Source organism: Zootoca vivipara, chromosome 1 (assembly GCF_965207765.1).
Source record: "Zootoca vivipara chromosome 1, rZooViv2.hap1.1, whole genome shotgun sequence".
NCBI lineage: Eukaryota > Metazoa > Chordata > Lepidosauria > Squamata > Lacertidae > Zootoca > Zootoca vivipara.
The window spans coordinates 50174295-50193635 of NC_142582.1; the positions used below are offsets into that span (position 1 = coordinate 50174295).

General features: G+C 45.5%; 1 protein-coding gene across 1 annotated transcript in view; it reads right to left on the reverse strand.

Annotated features, from left to right (window-relative positions):
• Positions 1 to 19341, reverse strand: part of WNT10A (Wnt family member 10A) — a 53380-nt gene that overhangs the window by 6800 nt on the left and 27239 nt on the right. Inside the window, exon 3 of the mRNA XM_035127221.3 lies at positions 16259 to 16635. Within this exon, the coding sequence (XP_034983112.1) occupies positions 16259 to 16635 (377 nt within the window). The remainder of the gene's footprint in view (positions 1 to 16258; positions 16636 to 19341) is intronic.

The window sequence follows — 19341 nt, forward strand, 5'->3', positions numbered from 1 at the left end:
CCCAATGGGCAGCTTGGCTTTGCCATCCCTTGGAACCAGTGCATGCTGCTGAAGCAAATGGCTCTCTATGCAGTTTTGCCCAGTTGAAACAAGTGGCCACACAAAGGGTTCTTCAATGGCTTGCTTCATCTTGCTGGGCCAAAGAGAGCCACCACAGCTCAAACTGCTACTTTCACGAAGCCGGATAGCACAAACCTTGAATACAGCAGCAGCCCAACTTTCCAGGTTGAAAGAACAGGACTAAAATTTTATATAAAACCTGGCTAACACACAAACTAACTAAAAACAAATATAAACAAAAGCATCATTACAAACAGTGTTAGCATCAATAACTGTTTAACACAAATGTAACTGCAGGCTCGTCCACACTTCCGCTTGTGCCGTCCCTAGAAAGCACAGGTCCCAGCAGTTTTCCACTTGACCTACTCGTTTCCAAGGAAAAACCCACTTTTTAGCAATAGAATGGAACAAATGGCAATCTGGGGGAAACTCAAATTCCATTTGCTCCGACTAAACACTAAAGAGCGGTTTTCCCTAGGGGAAAGCAGTAGAACAAGAGGAAGTGTGGATTAGCCCTAAAACATGTGTCTGGATGGGCTTGCCAAAACAGATCCCCCCCCCACAGGTATCAAGGATTTATCCGCACTTCCCTTTCCTTTGCTCTTTCCAGGCACACTCTGTGATTTAAAGCTCCATGTCCAAGTGCCCTTTCCCCTGTCCCCTCTGGAGCTTTCCCTGTGAAAACCTGCTCTTTAAAGCTCAATTGGAACAAACATCAATCTGTGGGAAACCCGAATTGATGTTTGCACTGATTCAACTTTAAACAGTGGGGTTTCATGGGGAAAGCTCAGGGCAAAACAAAAACAAAAAACTGCTCAGACACAGAGTGCCTCTGCCTGGAAAGAGCAGGGCAAAATGTAAGTGTGAATAAGCCCTTAAGCAATATAGTAGAGGCACCTGCCTGACGTCAATAGGCAGAGAGTTCCAGAGTCACACTGACACAGCCGCCACACCAAAGTGCAGAATTAACATTCTACGGCACTTGTAAAAAGTGCAAGTAACACAGATCGAAGTGATCCAGTAGGCACATAGAGAGAAAGGCTTAGGAATTAGTCCCAAGTTGTTAAAGGCTGTAACAGCTTGAACTCAGCCTGGTACATCTGAATTTCAATAATGTGATTAATCATTGTCACCTATAACGGAGGGAGGAGAGGTCCTTCCGCATGTGGGATGTAGGTGTGAGAGGCATTTGCCCTTCCCAGGATTCCATATAAATAGATCCAAACTGTTCCTAGTTGCTATGGTGTTCATTAAGAGGTGGGATGAGGATAGTTTGTTCAACCCTGTATGGGTGCAGCTGTTGTACCTGGTTACATGCAGCGACGTGCGGTCAGGGATTACACGGCTGCAAGAGGGTAGGGCTGTTTGCAGAGTGAGAATGAAAGATGAAGCTGATGCTCTAAATGTATGCATCAGTAACTCAGATTTAGACAACAGTCATATCACAGGACCTTTTCATTTAAAAAGAAAGAGAAAACAGCCGTGTTTTCAAAAAGGTGCTTCTCTCCCCCTCCCCAACACACTTTATTTTGGAGTCTTGCTGCGAAGTACACAGGGTGCTAAGGTTCCTTTCTGTAACTATAAAGGCAAGAAGTGTAAAAGCTAACTTTCATGATTTCTGCAGGAAAAAACTAAAGCTAAAATGCAATTTTAAAAAATTGAAGCTGCAGAGAGGAACAGCACAATGTGTAATCACCCCTCCCTCTCAAATGGAAAGGTGTGTGTGTGTGTGTGTGTGTGTACTACTTCCAAGTATTGAGCAACTGCATAGATAAAGGCCACAGAAGAGACATTTGAGTTTTGTTTTGGATTCCAAATTTCTGGTTCTGCGAGAAGAAATGTAACTTTCAACATCCTGATTTGGTTTCCCAAGCCCTAACTATTGCAACTGTGTTTATTCTGAGTTTTACTTGATCTGAAGCTCCATCTGGGACTCTGGACTGAAATGATTATTGTTATTAAAGTGGGCCCTGCCCAAGTTTATCATCTGAAGATCAAAACGAGACACATTAGGGAGGAAAGAAAAAGAAAAAGGGGAAGGAGCAGGGTCAATCAAGACTCTTCAGAATAAAAACAGAGAAAATGAGTTGTTTGCCAGGTGGAAGGGTGAGAAATGGGATCCATGGAGGGAACAGAGAGTGCAAGTTTAGGACTGATTAAAGGGCTGGGAACTAGAAAGAAGGGTCTCAGCAGCAATGCAGAGAAAAAGAAGAAAGGATTGATACAGAGGAGGAGAACATTGAGATATCTGAAAATACTCACAAGAGGCTTAAAGCTAAAACAGGGAGAAAGAAATACTGCTGCAAACTCATTGGGATAACCAGCATAAATGATCTCCCTCCAGCACAGGGAAGAGCAGCTTACTTATTGTATGACCAACCATCTCCAGGATCTTGAGGGAGCATGCTTTTGCCCATCTGCCTGGTACCTATACTGAATGTTCAAATGTGTTCTCGGTACTAGAAAAAAAGTCCCAAAGCTGAGATTCACGGGGGTTTTTTGGGGGGGGGGTGGAATCACCAACTAGAGAAGGAATGGGGAAAACTGTGGTTCTCCAGCTGCTGCTGAATTGCAACGTCCATCATCCTTGACCGTTGGCCATGGTGACTGGGGCTGTCAGGAGTTCAAGAACATCTGAAGGGCCAGATTCCCTGCCCCTGAGCTAGAGGGTCCGGCCGTAGCATCTAACTTATATTATGTTTGGATCCAGCTAAGGTGACTGGTTTGGCACTGGGATGCAGAAGACCTTGGGGCTAATAGAGAATTAGATGCATTGTACAACAGAAGCATCCACTTGATTGGCATGTAACGAGGCCCTGAAGGTTAAGTTAACTCTCTGTTTAACCTTGCATGTGTGCTTGGAAGGCCTAGGTCAGGTGTGGGGTATCTTTGGCCCTCTATCTGCTGCTGAACTACAACTCCCATCATCCTTGGCCACATGCTGGGCTGACGGGAGTTGTAGTTCAGCAACATGTGGCAGGCCAAAGGTACCCCATCCCTGGTCCACGTATATTGGGAAGAGAATGCCTGAGAAGAAAGCAACAGGGAGGGAGGGTCAGCAGGGGGCTAAGCCACCCCTATGAGTTCCTCTAGGGATAAAGATGGGCAACTTGGAAAGAAGCACCCAAGGTGTGATTCCCTGCATAAGATCATTTTAAATACTGTAAATGGAACAAGCCTCAGCCTGGGATGGCTTAATGCTGGATTCATCCTGGCTCAAGATGCGTGGGTGAAAAGACTCGTGAAGGATGTCCTTTTGCTGGCTTCCTGGGCAGAAGTGCCCTTGTGTGAGGTTGCTTCTACCCAAGGAAAAGCCCATGTGCAAAGATGGTGGGAGGTGCTATGAAGAGAGGGAATGATCTTTATCCAAGTTTGGATAGGTTGGATAGGTGGCTAGGCAGAGAAGCCTACTTGCTGCTTGAATGCAGCTCGCCCACCACATGCTGCTCCCTCCCTCTAAGATCTGGAGGGAGCAGGATTATGGCCCCCTGCCTGTTATGTGTACTGACGCCTGGAGCAGTGGTGGAGTGTGCTTGTACCTCCCCGACCGTCAGGCAGGCATGTTCCAACCAGGGGAGAGGTGACTGCCTCCAGCCTGGGAAATCCCGTCTTCCTAATGGGTGGGCAAAGGCAGGAGAGAGCTGGGACTGACAGAGTAAACTGATGCCTCTTAGCCCAGACATCACTATTAAAGGGGCAAAAGCCCTGCCCTCTTTGGCATCTGGCCACTATACACCATATCTATAGTCTTTGGGGAAGATCCTACAAATGGATCCATATAGTCTCTTTGCCTTTCACTGCTGCATGCAAGAACACAGCTCCACCTTATGAATTTCTGCCTGCCTCAAATGGTTATTCAAAGCACAACATCAGGAAACAACAATGACTGTTCTATCTTGTGTCTGTTCTTGGAACAACAGGCAAGATTGGACAAGATGGGGGCCTTGGGAAGCCCAGTCTGTGCCCAGCTATATAACCTATTTGAGGGGCAATTGGCAACACACCATTTCTCAGCATGATATACCTCGCTGGGATGTGTAAGGCAAAATAGAACAAATGCTGTAAAGCTCTTTATACACTGTTCTTGCTACTGGCTTGGACTTAACAGCAGTCTTTTCTGCTCTATTTGCAAGCAGGAAATCAGTGCACCTGGGAGGCATTCCAATACATAGTAGATTCTACCACAAGTGAATTAAGAATGTTATCAGGAAAACTGCCAATGTCTGTAAGTGTGTGTGTGTGTGTGTGTGTGTGTGTGTAACAGTTTGCTTACCCACCAAGCCAAACTCAGTGTACCAGATTGTTTTGACAATCACCTTGCTCCTGCAGTCTCAGGAAGGGGCAAAAACAAGTGTTATCAGGCTCCTGGCAACCCATAGTACACTTTTTATGACAAGTCACAAAGTGTGCAGACCTGCTCCATTTAGCTATATGACACCTGCTCCTGCATGCATTGTCAGGCAAGTGCATGTGTAGAGGGAGAAAATGGGACTTTGTTTATTCTGTATATAATTGTGTACCAAAAGTAATGTTTCCATTAGACACAAATTTCAGCATATTGGATTGTGCTATCTTGACTTCTGTTCACACAAGTCTGGCATAGAGCCCACACCCATAGTCTCCTACTCTTTGGCCAAATAGCCAGGCATTTGCCTGGTTTACTTCTTGCTTACTGTGAATTGCTTTAAATATCCAGAAACACCATTGAGTGCAGCAGGACATAATAGCACATGGCTTTAAGTCAGAAGGGGGGGTAGGTGTGGGTCTGTGCAGCAGGTCACCTTCACTTACATCTAACAACCTGAGACAGCAGTGCTTTTAAAAAATAAGATCTCCATATTCAAGGGCAGTATAAGCCTGATTAATGGGTGCTGGAACCAAAGAATAGGGAGAGGCTAGAGCCTTTTTAGAAGCTTGCCAGGGTGACCTGGCTGTGACAAGAGGACTGGACCAGCTGGACTTTTGGTCTGATCCAACAAGGCAAGTTATGTCCTTCATGAGTGCAGCTCTAGCCTTGCTAGCTCAGAGTTTTCCTAATGCCACAGCAATGCCAGTTGCCACAGATCCATCCCTTCACCAAGCACAGCTGCAGCACAGACTGCCTTGCCAAGCGAGCGCCTCCGTGCCTCTTAGAGAGGCAAAAGGGGCCAAGGCAGGCACATGATACCAGCCTGCAGAGCAAGCCAGTGCCATCTCTCCACCAAGTGCTAGCCCCAGTGCTTGCACAGATTCGATGGCAAGATCAGCCACACACACCCCACACATGCTTCAAGCAGCAAGCACCACCCCCTGCTGTGCAGGAACACTGTAATAAAGGAAATTAGCACCAAATTACAGAGCACTAATAGGCTGGAGCCATTATCCCCCTTGCAACCCACCTAGTGGTTTGGAAACCATTTCCTGTGTGCTTCCCCTACTGGGGAAGGGTGTTGGGGAACAAAGTTCCCATCCTGCCCAAGGCAGGGGCTTCCCGAAGGAACCAGCGGGAGGACAATGGTGCTCCCCCTCAGAGAAGCCCTCCAGAGCCATCTTTCCTAAATCAGAGCTCTATACCATGCAGAGGGGATAACAAAAGGTCATTCACAGCAACCAGGCAGGGGCATGTCTTCCTCTCCCCCACCTCCGCTCACTCTCCAGCCCAATACACTGAGCTTGAAAGTACAACTGTTCAAAGGACACCTAATCTCAAAGAACAGCTGCACAGTACAAGCCTATTGCATGTTTACTTGTATGAAAATCCCACCAAGTTCAATGAAACTTACTTCCAAGTAAGTGTATATATAGGATTGCAGCTGTAGTGAGTTTTTCGTTTCCTTTTTTCTTTTTAAAGAAACAAACCACAAAGATTCTTTTCTCTGGCAAGGGATCTACTGCAATTTTGTCAGCAAGGGACAGTTTCTGCAAGTGGGTGGAACACCCACCAGCATGTTTCAGGAAAGGCTTCGTAGGAGAAGCCAGAATGTGGGTCTCCTTGAATAGTGCTGGTAGGAGCCAAGGTTTAGTTTCTTCACTCCCAATATTCTGCCCTTTAGGTCACAAAGAAAGCATCCGGTGGAAAACTGGTCCCAGGAGGGGAGAAGGGCAGAGGGACTCAAAATGTTTTTTTTAAAGAAAAAGATGCTTAACATAGTAAGAAATTGGGGACAAGTATCCCATCATCATGGGCCAGTTCTAAAAAATCCTATTAGGGCTCCTCAAAATATGCCTAGTTTGTTCATATTAATGAGAACTGTTGCTTTATTAAATTAACTTGCAATCGAGAGGTGTCCCATTCCTCCCACCCAAGTCTCCCTTCTAAAACCCGCCACAGGAACAAGCCCTTTCTATCACCTTGAGAGCCAGGTTATAGGTCTGAAAAGTCTTTTCTGAAGAATGCTCTCTTGTGGAGCACGTTCTGTGCCAGTAAACTCCAGTGAGGGTAACCCAAATGATAGCATAAGGCTGGCAGAGGTAGGCAGCAAAGCACTGCGATCAGTGCCCACTGGGTAAGTCTAATACACCATTTCAATACACTGTAGCAATACTACATTGGAGCACTGTGGGCAGCGCAGCCCCAGAACCCAGCTGGGGTAGCTGGGTGTCAATGTAATGCAAACTGTGCAGCTGCATGTGTTATTGCCAGGCCCAAACACCATTATTGGATATATGCCTCTTTGACAGGGCCTTTTGTGGCTCCTATCCTGCCTGGATCTTACTCTGCTGTCTCCTGGCACTGACCATCGTCTTCTCATTGCACGCCTATCAAACATATTGATATCATGTATACACAAACACACACACCATCATTCTCCTGCTTCAAAGCAATTCCAGGTTAGTCCTAAGAGACGAAAGAGAGCCACACACTTTGGCTGGATATAGCAGTCAAACACTGTTCTAGCAACAAGGTGAGCCTTTCTGCTCCACAGAAGTAAAATAAGTGCATTCTTTTTAACTGCCACTGGTCAAAAGAGCTTCACAAAGCAAAGATCAATGGGCAAGGTGCATTTGTAGCCAGTGTTCAAAACTCCCATTGTTCTAGGCACATTTTGCGACAGAGAATTTCATTAGGGTGAGCAGTTTCTGAGCTCTGGGCGCAGTACTGTGCCTAAGATTACAGATTAAAACTGCAGAGTGGAAGGAAAGGAGGACCTTTTTCTGCCTCCCCACTTCCAGCTACTCTCTGAAGACTGGAGAAGAGACCCTCTTAAGAATATTAGGGGGGTGGGGAAGGAGTAGACCATGCGAAAAATGAATGTAATATTTTAGTTGCAGTTCATTCATTTTCAGCTTTGTATTCTTGTTATAAAAAAGGGTGCCCATAACCTAGGTTTAAGGTGCCATTTAGCTTCTAGTTTTCAAATCTCAGTTTCTAACACTGTTTGTAGCAATCCCTCCCTCCCAGCTCCTAACATTGATACTGCATCCTAGTATGCGACTTGCTCTAACATCTTTTTAATAGAGACATTTTCCGCCTCCTTGTTTGCTTCCAGTATTTTGAAAAATGGGTAATCCTGCGGTGGAACACACTCAAGGATTTCCCTGTTAGTCACTCAAATAAAATTTCTGGCTGCCATTAGCAGTCAGATTTATCGGCTCTTGGCAGGGCCGGTGCTAGGGCTTTTTGCGCCCTAAGCAAAATCACCTTCTGGCGCCCCCCGGCGCATGTGTCATGACGCATGTGTCACGCCCCACGCACAACGCCGCTGACGCCCCTGCATCCCCTCCATAGGCGGGAGGAGCGCAAGCCAAAAGGAGAGCTCAGTGCCATCCCGCCTATGGAGGGGGCGCTGTGAGCTCCTCAGCGGCTGCAGCGAGCAAGCGGCAGCGCCATAGCTGAAGGCTTCAGCTACAGGCGTTGCTGCTGCCACCGCCACCGCTCGTTTGCTGCAGCCGCTGAGGAACTCACAGCGTCCCCTCCATAGGCGGGAGGAGCGCGCGCGCGCCGTGGGAGGGCGGCAGTGGCGTGGGGGTTTTGTGGGGCAGGCTGGCCAGCACCCCCTCCATTTTTGCGCCCTAGGCAACTGCCTAGTTTGCCTAAATGGACGCACCGGCCCTGGCTCTTGGGGATCCAGCGGAGCATCTTCCTCAGACCCTTTCCTCACTGAAGCATAATATCTTATATGTCACATATCCTCCCACAGATTTTTTTAAAAGGAGATTCCATGATCAGCCTGGGCATATTGTTCCATCCATGTATCCCATACACAACCTAGATTTCCCTGGATTTCAAAAGCACTGATTCTTGTACCAACCTTGGTGGAACAATGGTTCTCCTAAAAGCACAGATACAAAGCAGTGGCCGAGTGGTCTGACTCTGATGGATTAGGCAGAGTGCAGGGCTCCTTCCCCCTTGTCAAGGAGCCAAAAGGTCAGACTTAGGGCAAGCTTGTTTACAGGAGGAAGGCTTAACCTGTATTAGCAGTCATTAACCTGGATTAGATTTCTCCTATATCAACACAGCAAGGGCATTTGAACTGCAGATTTTACCATTCCATCTCAAAGGAATGATAGAAAGGAAAACACTTCAGGCCAGTGATTTTCAACCAGTGTGTCGTGGCACCCTGGGGTGCCTTGAATGATGGTCAGGGTGCTTCAGGCAGCGCTGGCCTCTGTCCCTCTTTCCTTCCTTCCCTGCCTCCTCTGATGCCCATTTGCGTCTCTGCCTCCCAAAGGCTGGTACTGCTGTTTGTTGCAGCAGCCCTTGGCAGTGCTGGCATGAAGCGGTCTTGCTTAACACATATGTGAGTTAGTTCTCAGTGGTATATATCAGTGGGACAGTCAGCTGCTTTTACTGAGGATTCTTAAAACAGTCCTATTAGAGCAACTCCCCAGCTCACTGCATACTGAGCAGTGTTATTGTGTGAGAGGACTCCTGCAACCTTTTACAATGTACACAGAAGGCAAAGCTTCACCATGTATGGCTTTTCACATCAAAGTCATGCAGAGACAGAAAAGCCACCCATGACCCCTTCTAGAAAATTCTTGTAAGGCACTGGAGCACTTTCAGGATCTGGATGTACCAACCTTCAATACTTGTAATTGATGAACTCATATAAATAGAAGTTAGCCCTATAGGACTGGATGTCTCTTTTGTACACCTCATTTTTAGATTACTTATAAGTAACATGACACAGTTCATGGGTTTCCTTCTATCCTAATGTGATGTATCTCAAGTACTGATCTTCACTGGGGCCGACTTTATAGTTAGGAATGGTGAATCCAAATACATACATTGTGGCCACTTCAGGTAATTGGTACTTTAAACGTATATCATAAAATAAACTAAAAAAATTCCTTCCAGCAGCACCTTAAAGACCAACTAGATTTATCTGAAGAAGTGTGCATGCACACGAAAGCTCATACCAAAATAAAAAACTTAGTTGGTCTTTAAGGTGCTGCTGGAAGGAATTTTTTTATTTTGTTTCGACTACGTCAGACCAACACAGCTACCTACCTGTAAATAAAATAAACTGATTGGCAAAAGACTGAAGGCTGTTATGATGCGCAACAATCCCAAATTACTGCAGATTGTCTTCTGAGTTCAAGGATGCAACTTTTAGGAACATTTCTTTTTAGGATGCAGACTGAGAGGTAATAGAGGAAGTGAATGTGCTGGGAGAAGTCATTTTACGGTGACAAGCTTTTATTCCTGCAGTCATGCATCTCTATTATTTAATTTGCAATGTTAAGCATTACTCAGTTTTCACTTGCATATACTACCCTTGAGGATGTCTGGTGCACTAAGCTATAATTAGAACACTATTTCTCTTAAATTACAAAAAAATGCATTGTTAAGTAATCTTTCTCTCTAAAATATGGAACACATTATACTAGTGCTTGAACACCTGCACTGGCTTCCTGCTGCTTTCCAGGAACAATTCAAAGTGCTGGTTTTGAATTTTGACCTGAACAACTGAAGTTAAAATGAAATTAAGGTGTCTCCAATGCCTACTTCTACACTTGCATAGAGTGGTCACAGAATACACACAGCTCTAGGTAAAGGTAAAGGGACCCCTGACCATTAGGTCCAGTCGTGACCGACTCTGGGGTTGCGCGCTCATCTCACATTATTGGCCGAGGGAGCCGGCGTATAGCTTCCAGGTCATGTGGCCAGCATGACAAAGCCGCTTCTGGCAAACCAGAGCAGCACATGGAAACGCCGTTTACCTTCCCGCTGTAGCGGTTCCTATTTATCTACTTGCATTTTGACGTGCTTTCGAACTGCTAGGTTGGCAGGAGCTGGGACCAAGCAACGGGAGCTCACCCCGTCACAGGGATTCAAACCGCCGACCTTCTGGTCAGCAAGCCCTAGGCTCAGTGGTTTAACCACAGCGCCACCTGGGTCCCCTACACACAGCTCTGATCACAGGTAAATACACTCTTTATCAAGAGCAGCCAAAAGCTATTTTTGCTGAAGAACTTTGTCTAGCAAAGTATATAGTAGCCTTAAGAGGTCCTCCGATCAATCATCTTGCTGCATAAATTAATCCATCCAAACGCTTGCCTAACACTTCCAGACTGTTGCCATTTTCAGGTGAGATTCAGGTAGGATTCATATACCATCAAATTCAGGTTGTGCAATTATAGTTGATTGGAAAGTCAACTAACAAACGCACCTCCCAAAAGATAAGACTTTTGGAAATGAGGGAAGTGATGGGATAATGCACTGGAAAGTGTGGGAGGTTAGGTGAAACTGCATCAAAGCAAGTGTGGGATAACATTTGCTTTGATGCAATATCATCTAACCTCCCTGAAAACAAATCAGAATGAATGCTCAAGAAACCTATCACCTGGAAGCCCCCCTGCCTCTAAGGGGCTTCCCCATTCTCTTCAAGGGAGTGGACAAGTCCATGAAGACATCCCTCTTTTTTCTGTTTGCATGTTATTAGAAATGGGTGCATCAGATCAGATAGGTGTACCTATACAATGCAGGTGAGCAATCGGTAACTCTTGGCTCAACTTCTTGTGAGTGGCAAATGGGAAAAACAGGTGGAAAAGGAAAAGGGGAGAAAGTGGGTGGCAAAAAGACAGAAAGGGAGTAGCTGTACCCACTTCTGACTCTACTGCTGTCTGACAGATTACTCCCACGGGAATGTGACCCTCAAATGTGTCCATCAATAGAAAAAAGTTGGCCCTCCCCAGCTGTACAACTTAGAGATGACTGCACAATTTTTGCTAGGCTTACTTCCACTGAAAATGTTCATTGCCATTTTCTTCCCATAGCAATTAACTTCTTCATCCATCTTTTGTTATTATAAAACCACTTTCAAGTTGCAGGTAATGAATTAGTAATAGTAACTCTCACTGGGTTTTCCTGTAGAACTATTAGTTGTGGGGGAATAAAGAGGCTTGAACCTAGCTCAGATCATGGGTGGCCACCCACTCAAACTGTTCAGTATTTTAGCGTTCAAACCTTAATCAGCAGAATAATGTGCTTGACTGAATCAAGCTTTTCTTGAAACCTCACAAATGCTCTTCTCCAAGATGGGGGTTACTGCACTGGCTGATCTACATCTCAGTATGTGCAATGCAGAGGAAAAAAGATTATTTGACACCTTAAAAACTAAAATATATTGTAGCGTCATCTACAAATGAGATGACAAGAATAAATATCGACATCCTGGGCATCAGTGAACTAAAATGGAAGGGAATGGGCGAATTCAGTTCGGGTGACTATCATATCTACTACTGTGGGCAAGAATCCTGTAGCAGAAATGGAGTGGCCCTCATAGTCAACAAAAGAGTGGCAAAAGCTGTAATGGGATGCAATCTCAAAAATGACAGAATGATCTCGATACGAATCCAAGGCAGACCTTTTAACATCACAGTAATCCAAGTTTATGCACCAACTACCGGTGCTGAAGAAAGTGAAATTGACCAATTCTATGAAGACCTACAACAACTTCTAGAAATGACACCAAAGAAGGATGTTCTTCTCATTACAGGGGATTGGAATGCTAAAGTAGGGAATCAAGAGATAAAAGGAACAACTGGCAAGTTTGGCCTTGGAGTTCAAAATGAAGCAGGGCAAAGGCTAATAGAGTTCTGTCAAGAGAACAAGCTGGTCATCACAAACACTCTCTTCCAACAACACAAGAGACGACTCTACACATGGATATCACCAAATGGGCAGCATCGAAATCAGATTGATTATATTCTCTGCAGCCAAAGATGGAGAAGCTCTATACAGTCAGCAAAAACAAGACCTGGAGCTGACTGTAACTCAGATCATCAGCTTCTTATAGCAAAATTCCAGCTTAAACTGAAGAAAGTAGGAAAAACCACTGGGCCAGTAAGATACAATCTGAATCAAATCCCTTATGAATACACAGTGGAAGTGAGGAACAGGTTTAAGTATTTAGATTTGGTGGACAGAGTGCCTGAAGAACTATGGATGGAGGCTCGTAACATTATACAGGAGGCAGCAACGAAAACCATCCCAAGGAAAAGGAAATGCAAGAAAGCAAAATGGCTATCCAACGAGGCCTTACAAATAGCGGAGGAGAGGAGGCAAGCAAAATGCAAGGGAGATAGGGAAAGATACAGGAAACTGAATGCAGATTTCCAAAAAACAGCAAGGAGAGACAAGAGGGTCTTCTTAAATGAGCAATGCAAAGAAATAGAGGAAAACAATAGAATGGGGAAAACCAGAGATCTGTTCAAGAAAATTGGAGATATGAAAGGAACATTTCGTACAAAGATTACCATAATCAAGGACAAAAGTGGTAAGGACCTAACAGAAGCAGAAGACATCAAGAAGAGGTGGCAAGAATACACAGAGGAATTATACCAGAAAGATATGGAGGTCTCATACACCCCAGGTAGTGTGGTTGCTGACCTTGAGCCAGACATCTTGGAGAGTGAAGTCAAATGGGCCTTAGAAAGCATTGCTAATAACAAGGCCAGTGGAAGTGATGATATTCCAGCTGAACTATTTAAAAATTTAAAAGATGATGCTGTTAAGGTGCTACACCCAATATGCCAGCAAGTTTGGAAAACTCAGCAATGGCCAGAGGATTGGAGAAGATCAGTCTACATCCCAATTCCAAAGAAGGGCAGTGCCAAAGAATGCTCCAACTACCGCACAATTGCGCTCATTTCACACGCTAGCAAGGTTATGCTTAAAATTCTACAAGGCAGGCTTAGGCAGTATGTGGACCGAGAACTCCCAGAAGTGCAAGCTGGATTTCGAAAGGGCAGAGGAACCAGAGACCAAATAGCAAACATGCGCTGGATTATGGAGAAAGCTAGAGAGTTCCAGAAAAACGTCTACTTCTGCTTCATTGACTATGCAAAAGCCTTTGACTGTGTCGACCACAGCAAACTATGGCAAGTTCTTAAAGAAATGGGAGTGCCTGATCACCTCATCTGTCTCCTGAGAAATCTCTATGTGGGACAAGAAGCTACAGTTAGAACTGGATATGGAACAACTGAGTGGTTCAAAATTGGGAAAGGAGTACGACAAGGTTGTATATTGTCTCCCTGCTTATTTAACTTATATGCAGAATTCATCATGCGAAAGGCTGGACTAGATGAATCCCAAGCCGGAATTAAGATTGCCGGAAGAAATATCAACAACCTCAGATATGCAGATGACACAACCTTGATGGCAGAAAGCGAGGAGGAATTAAAGAACCTTTTAATGAGGGTGAAAGCGGAGAGCGCAAAATATGGTCTGAAGCTCAACATCAAAAAAACCAAGATCATGGCCACTGGTCCCATCACCTCCTGGCAAATAGAAGGGGAAGAAATGGAGGCAGTGAGAGATTTTACTTTCTTGGGCTCCTTGATCACTGCAGATGGTGACAGCAGTCACGAAATTAAAAGACGCCTGCTTCTTGGGAGAAAAGCAATGACAAACCTAGACAGCATCTTAAAAAGCAGAGACATCACTTTGCCGACAAAGGTCCGTACAGTTAAAGCTATGGTTTTCCCAGTAGTGATGTATGGAAGTGAGAGCTGGACCATAAAGAAGGCTGATCGTCGAAGAATTGATGCTTTTGAATTATGGTGCTGGAGGAGACTCTTGAGAGTCCCATGGACTGCTAGAAGATCAAACCTATCCATTCTTAAGGAAATCAGCCCTGAGTGCTCCCTGGAAGGACAGATCGTGAAGCTGAGGCTCCAATACTTTGGCCACCTCATGAGAAGAGAAGAATCCTTGGAAAAGACCCTGATGTTGGGAAAGATTGAGGGCACTAGGAGAAGGGGACGACAGAGGACAAGATGGTTGGACAGTGTTCTCGAAGCTACGAACATGAGTTTGACCAAACTGCGGGAGGCAGTGCAAGACAGGAGTGCCTGGCGTGCTATGGTCCATGGGGTCACGAAGAGTCGGACACGACTAAACGACTAAACAACAACAACATATTGTAGCGTAAGTTTTGATGGGCCAGAATCTACTTTGCCAAATGCATGTACAGATAGTATCTCTGCTACCTGCAGCTTGATTGTTCCTCAGTGAACAACAAATATTCTGAATACAGAGCAATTTCAGAGATGTGCATGCAGATCATTAAGCAGATCAACAGCTTTAATCATCATGAGCTACTTTTGTGCAAGGAGACGGTGTCTGTGTGTTCACAGGGTCAGGATTTTAAAAGCATGTTACAAAGGGCTGACTGTGGCTACACCAGCTGCCACTTTACAGGCTCCATTTCACAAGGCAGTTTGCACCAGGAAAATATAGTGCTGGAACTGGTCACTGTACAGTTTGTGCATGTCAGATATGCATGCATTTTAGCTAGTAAATTTTAGGCAAATTCAGGGCTTCTAGACATGATGGTGGTTATGCTCTGCCTCCAGTGTTAGAGGCCACATGCTTCTGAATACCAGGTGCTGGAAACTTCAGAAATGGAGTGTTCTGTCCTCAGGTCCTGCTTGCAGGTTTCCCACGGGCATCTGGTCACCCACTGAAAGAACAGGATGCTGGACCAGATGGGCCATTGGCCTGGTCCAGCGGGTTCTTCTTATGGCAAAAGTGAAAACATGGTCTTCTATATTTACTTTAAGAATTTGCTCCCTTGTGCCACTCATGAAGGTATCATGGTATGAAAACCATCCCTATGCTGGGCAGGTTGCTGCTGCAATTCTGGAGCCAGATCTATGCTCACTTCTTATGGAAAGCAGAAATCCACCGAGCAGTGTAAGAAAACAGAGGGTCCAGCATTCTCATGCACATCGTGTCCAGCCAAATGCCATGTCAGTCTCATAAGCAAAGCATAACACAATACTCATTCTGGTCATGGTGGGATAAATAGTCAACAAATAGATGAATCCAGTCCATGCCGTTTTCTAAGCATTCAGTGATTAGAAGTAAACTGCTTCTAATCATGGGTGTTCTATTTGCTTTCCAGTGAGCTTGGAATGAGACTTAAGTATGCAGAGCAATGGGGCCTTTGCTTATGGATTAAGTAGTTAAACAGAACAAGAAATCTCTTGAATTACCATAATTTTCTTGCACGTTCCACACTTCTGTTTCATCTAAAATGCAAATATGAGAAACTGTGCATCAGGGAAGCAGAGATGAGGATGGCCCTACCATGCTATCATTTCTGCTGGTAAACAAAACCACAATTGATGCTCTTGGTTCTCAGATTGCTCCAGGCAGGGATCAAGCACTGGCAGAATGCAAGCACAGTACACTATGGGAGGGCTTATCCACACTTACCTTTCCTCCTCTCTTTCCAGGCATGGTCCACACTTTAAATCTTCATGTCCAAGCGCCCTTTCTCCCCACCCTTCTGGAGCTTTTCCCATGAAAACCTGCTCTTTAAAGTTCAATCAGAGCAAACAGCAATATGCCCAAAACCCAAACTGATGTTTGTTCCCATTGAATGCTAAACTGTGGGTGAGGGGAAAGCTCTAGGGCAAAAAAAGAAAAAGGAAACAAATGCTCAGACACAGAGCTTTTAAGCACAGACTTGTGCCTAGAAAGAGCAGGGCAAAAGGTAAGTGTGGATAAGCCCTGACTCAAGTCTGCATCTGATTGCATCAGAAGTTGCCATCACGTTAAATGCAGACAGCATTTCTCAGTTACGCCAGCCCTATACAAACCATCTTGGACCAACCAAGTACATGAGTGTCTGAGCTGGAATGATCAGCCTCTTTTATTTCTATAGATCAGGAACTGTCTGGGTTATTGACTCCTTCCCAGAAACCTTTTTCCAAGCCTTGACTCCAACTCCCCACCCAACCCATCGCTGCGCTTTCAGCTCACCTGCCGGCCAACACGGTTGTTGTGCAGTCTCATGCGAGAGTGGATGTCTCGGTAGGTCTCCCGGGAATCTAAGAAGTCCTTGGAAAATTTCTCCCCATAGTCCACATCGGGGCTGCAGCCCCCCCACTCCCAGGAGTCTTGCAGGCCTGGGGCCTCAGCTGGCATGTGTTCCAAGTGCACTCCATGCATCATCCCCTTGCCTCGGTTCATGGCCTCCAGCTGGAGACGGTGCAGCTTAAGGCGGAAAGCTTCCTCATCCCCACGGCGCTTCTGGTCACAGCCACATGCCTGCAGCTTGCCCAGGGAGCATGCATTGGAGACAGCATGTACCACCCCTGCGGCTGCAATGGCATAGGCAAAAGCACTCTCACGGAAACCTGCAAGAAAGAGCACATTTCACTTAGTCACTATTGCAAACGGTTTGCCCATGAGCTTATTCCAGGGATGGCGAAACCTGAAAGGGATGGCCCTTCAGATTTTGCTTGCCTACATCTCCCTTCATCCCACACTGGCTGGGGCTGATGGGAGTTGAAGTCTAACAACACCTGGAATGTGATAGATTCCCCAGTCCTTGTTGTGGCCCCCTGCTGTCAGACACATAGCAGGCATTCCAACAGGCATGGCCTTTTCAAGTCACAGCACAAATCACAGCACTTTACACCTTTGGCAACCCTATCCCCTAAAAGGAACAGAGGTTTCAGGCAAGGGATTTTGGGGATAGGTGAAGGGTTAACCAGCCCCTCTTCAGCGCCATAGCCCTACCCTTCATTCAGCCCCACTCCGCAGCAGCTGCTTTTAACCAAAGAAAAAGGCATTTGGAGACCTGATCATGGATCTTCCATATCACACTGTCTTTTGGCCCATAGGAAAACAACAAACTATGTTCCTTGATAAAGATGAGGCAGCAGTTCTGATCCCAGCCCCTCAGGATGACAGATAAGGGACTGGTGTCCTTTTATTTCAGACAGCTGCTCAGCTTCAAAGCTTAAGCACTGTCTGATTGTTCATCCCCTTGTCTGATGGCCTAAGGCCTGTGAATGCTATCTTGTCAAACAGTCCCTGTCGCCTCCATGGGTGATTAGCTCCTAGACCTCTATATGTGCACATTGGGAGAGGGGTGTTCTTTGGCTCCTGTACCACAACTCTTGCCTTACATCACACTAGGCCTTGCTTGTGAAATAGGTGAGTAGAGTTCACCTCCAGATGATTAAGGAAGAATGAGTTTGCAAACTGGAATAAATTTATTCCCCCACCCCCCAAGCCCACTTCACTTGTGTGATCAAGTGAGCTATTAAAATTTGTTCTGGCAGGGGCTGGGCTGGTGACTTTATAGACAGAGTCTGTACTAGGCAGCATGAGGACTATGGGAGAAGGAAATAAAGTAATACCTCTGGTTAAGAACTTAATTCGTTCCGGAGGTCCGTTCTTAACCTGAAACTGTTCTTAACCTGAGGTACCACTTTAGCTAATGGGGATTCCTGCTGCCACTGCACCGCCAAAGCACGATTTCTGTTCTCATCCTGAAGCAAAGTTCTTAACCCGAGGTACTATTTCTGGGTTAGCGGAGTCTGTAACCTGAAGCATTTCTAACCTGAAGCATTTGTAACCCAAGGTACCACTGTACAGGGAAAACAGGATATTGTCTGTGTATTCTTGGCTTCCTCTTGACATGCTTATTTGAACATGGGGGTACAGGTGAGTCAGATCTGAACACAAGCTGTAGCTCCACACTTTCACTGTCCAAATCTGTAGCAATTACTTGCTCTTGTCACCCGCTTCAGACTCTGCTGAATGATGCACAATTCCTACTATGCTGAGGTTACTGGCCAATAGTCCAGAGTTATGACTGCCCCTTGGGTGTTAATGCTCTGGAATGTACTGAGCCTCAGTCTCCACAACACAGTCCTCTTCCCTCTGCTACAAGAGGTCCTTCACTGACCACCTGATCCAGACAGACAGAAACAAAAACATGGAGCAGTTACTACTTTCCTCTCCTCCACCAGGATTCAAGGGGGCAAAAGGCAAGACCATGCAGCTAAGGCCTCTTTGGCAGCCATGGTAGTTGCTGCCTTACACTTTCCAGAATAGAGTTCCATCCAGCATTCTGGGCTTTGAGCCTGGAAAGCCCTAGAGACCATCATGCCAGGGTGAGAAGATCCCACTAAGGCCCACTGCAGCAATGGATGAGGCAAAGAGCTTCCTGTTTAAACCAACCTTTGAAAACTTGGTGCAGAGTACATTGACCACTGGTCTGCTATCTGGGCAATCCGTATTCTAATGCTGGTTCTAAATGTGTTTTGTTGTATTTTAACTATTGTTTTTGACTACTTTGTATTTTATAACAACTTGGGGGAAAGGTAGGATATAAATATATTGAATAAACAAACAGGCAGACTAGGCCTATGCTTACTTATTACCTTACTTATTAGAAATTATTTCCACTGTACACAATGGACCTCACTCCGAAGCTAAAAGAGTGCACAGGGGTGCAGTGTTAAGGTAGTTGTCCTTTAGTCCCCTGTGCTCTGGTGTCATACTATTGCTTGGATCTCAGGCTGCTGCCAAAGGTCAAACCTTGGGGTCAGGAGTTGTACTAGGTGACCTTGGAGATCCATTCAGACCCTTCAGTTATGAGCAATTTGAATGGGGAGGTGAGGATGGGAACTCTTAGGCACCATAGAGTCTCTCACCATTGCAAAGCTTGCCAGCTATAATTAGAGCATGTTTCTGGCTTTGGCTTTGTTTATACTCTCCGAGATGCGCTGGAGTCACGCAAGCTCCCACAGCAGAAGCTGCAGGCTGCAATCCCCATAGCCCAGCATTGTTTCACTGTGCAGAGGGGAATTTCCAGAACTGAGTTTATCAATGAGAGAAGACAAACTCTGCTCAAAAGTCTGCTGCCAAGGAAGGTTTCATATTACAAGCTGTAACACATGTAAGCACGCACACACACACCCCATGACAAAATATCCTATGCACGCAGGATTAAGTATGTGTGTTTTATGAAGTATGCAAGTACACGTCGGATAGATAACATTTGTGATTAAGCGTGTTTATGAGGGGGTTGGTGGCTTTTATTTAGG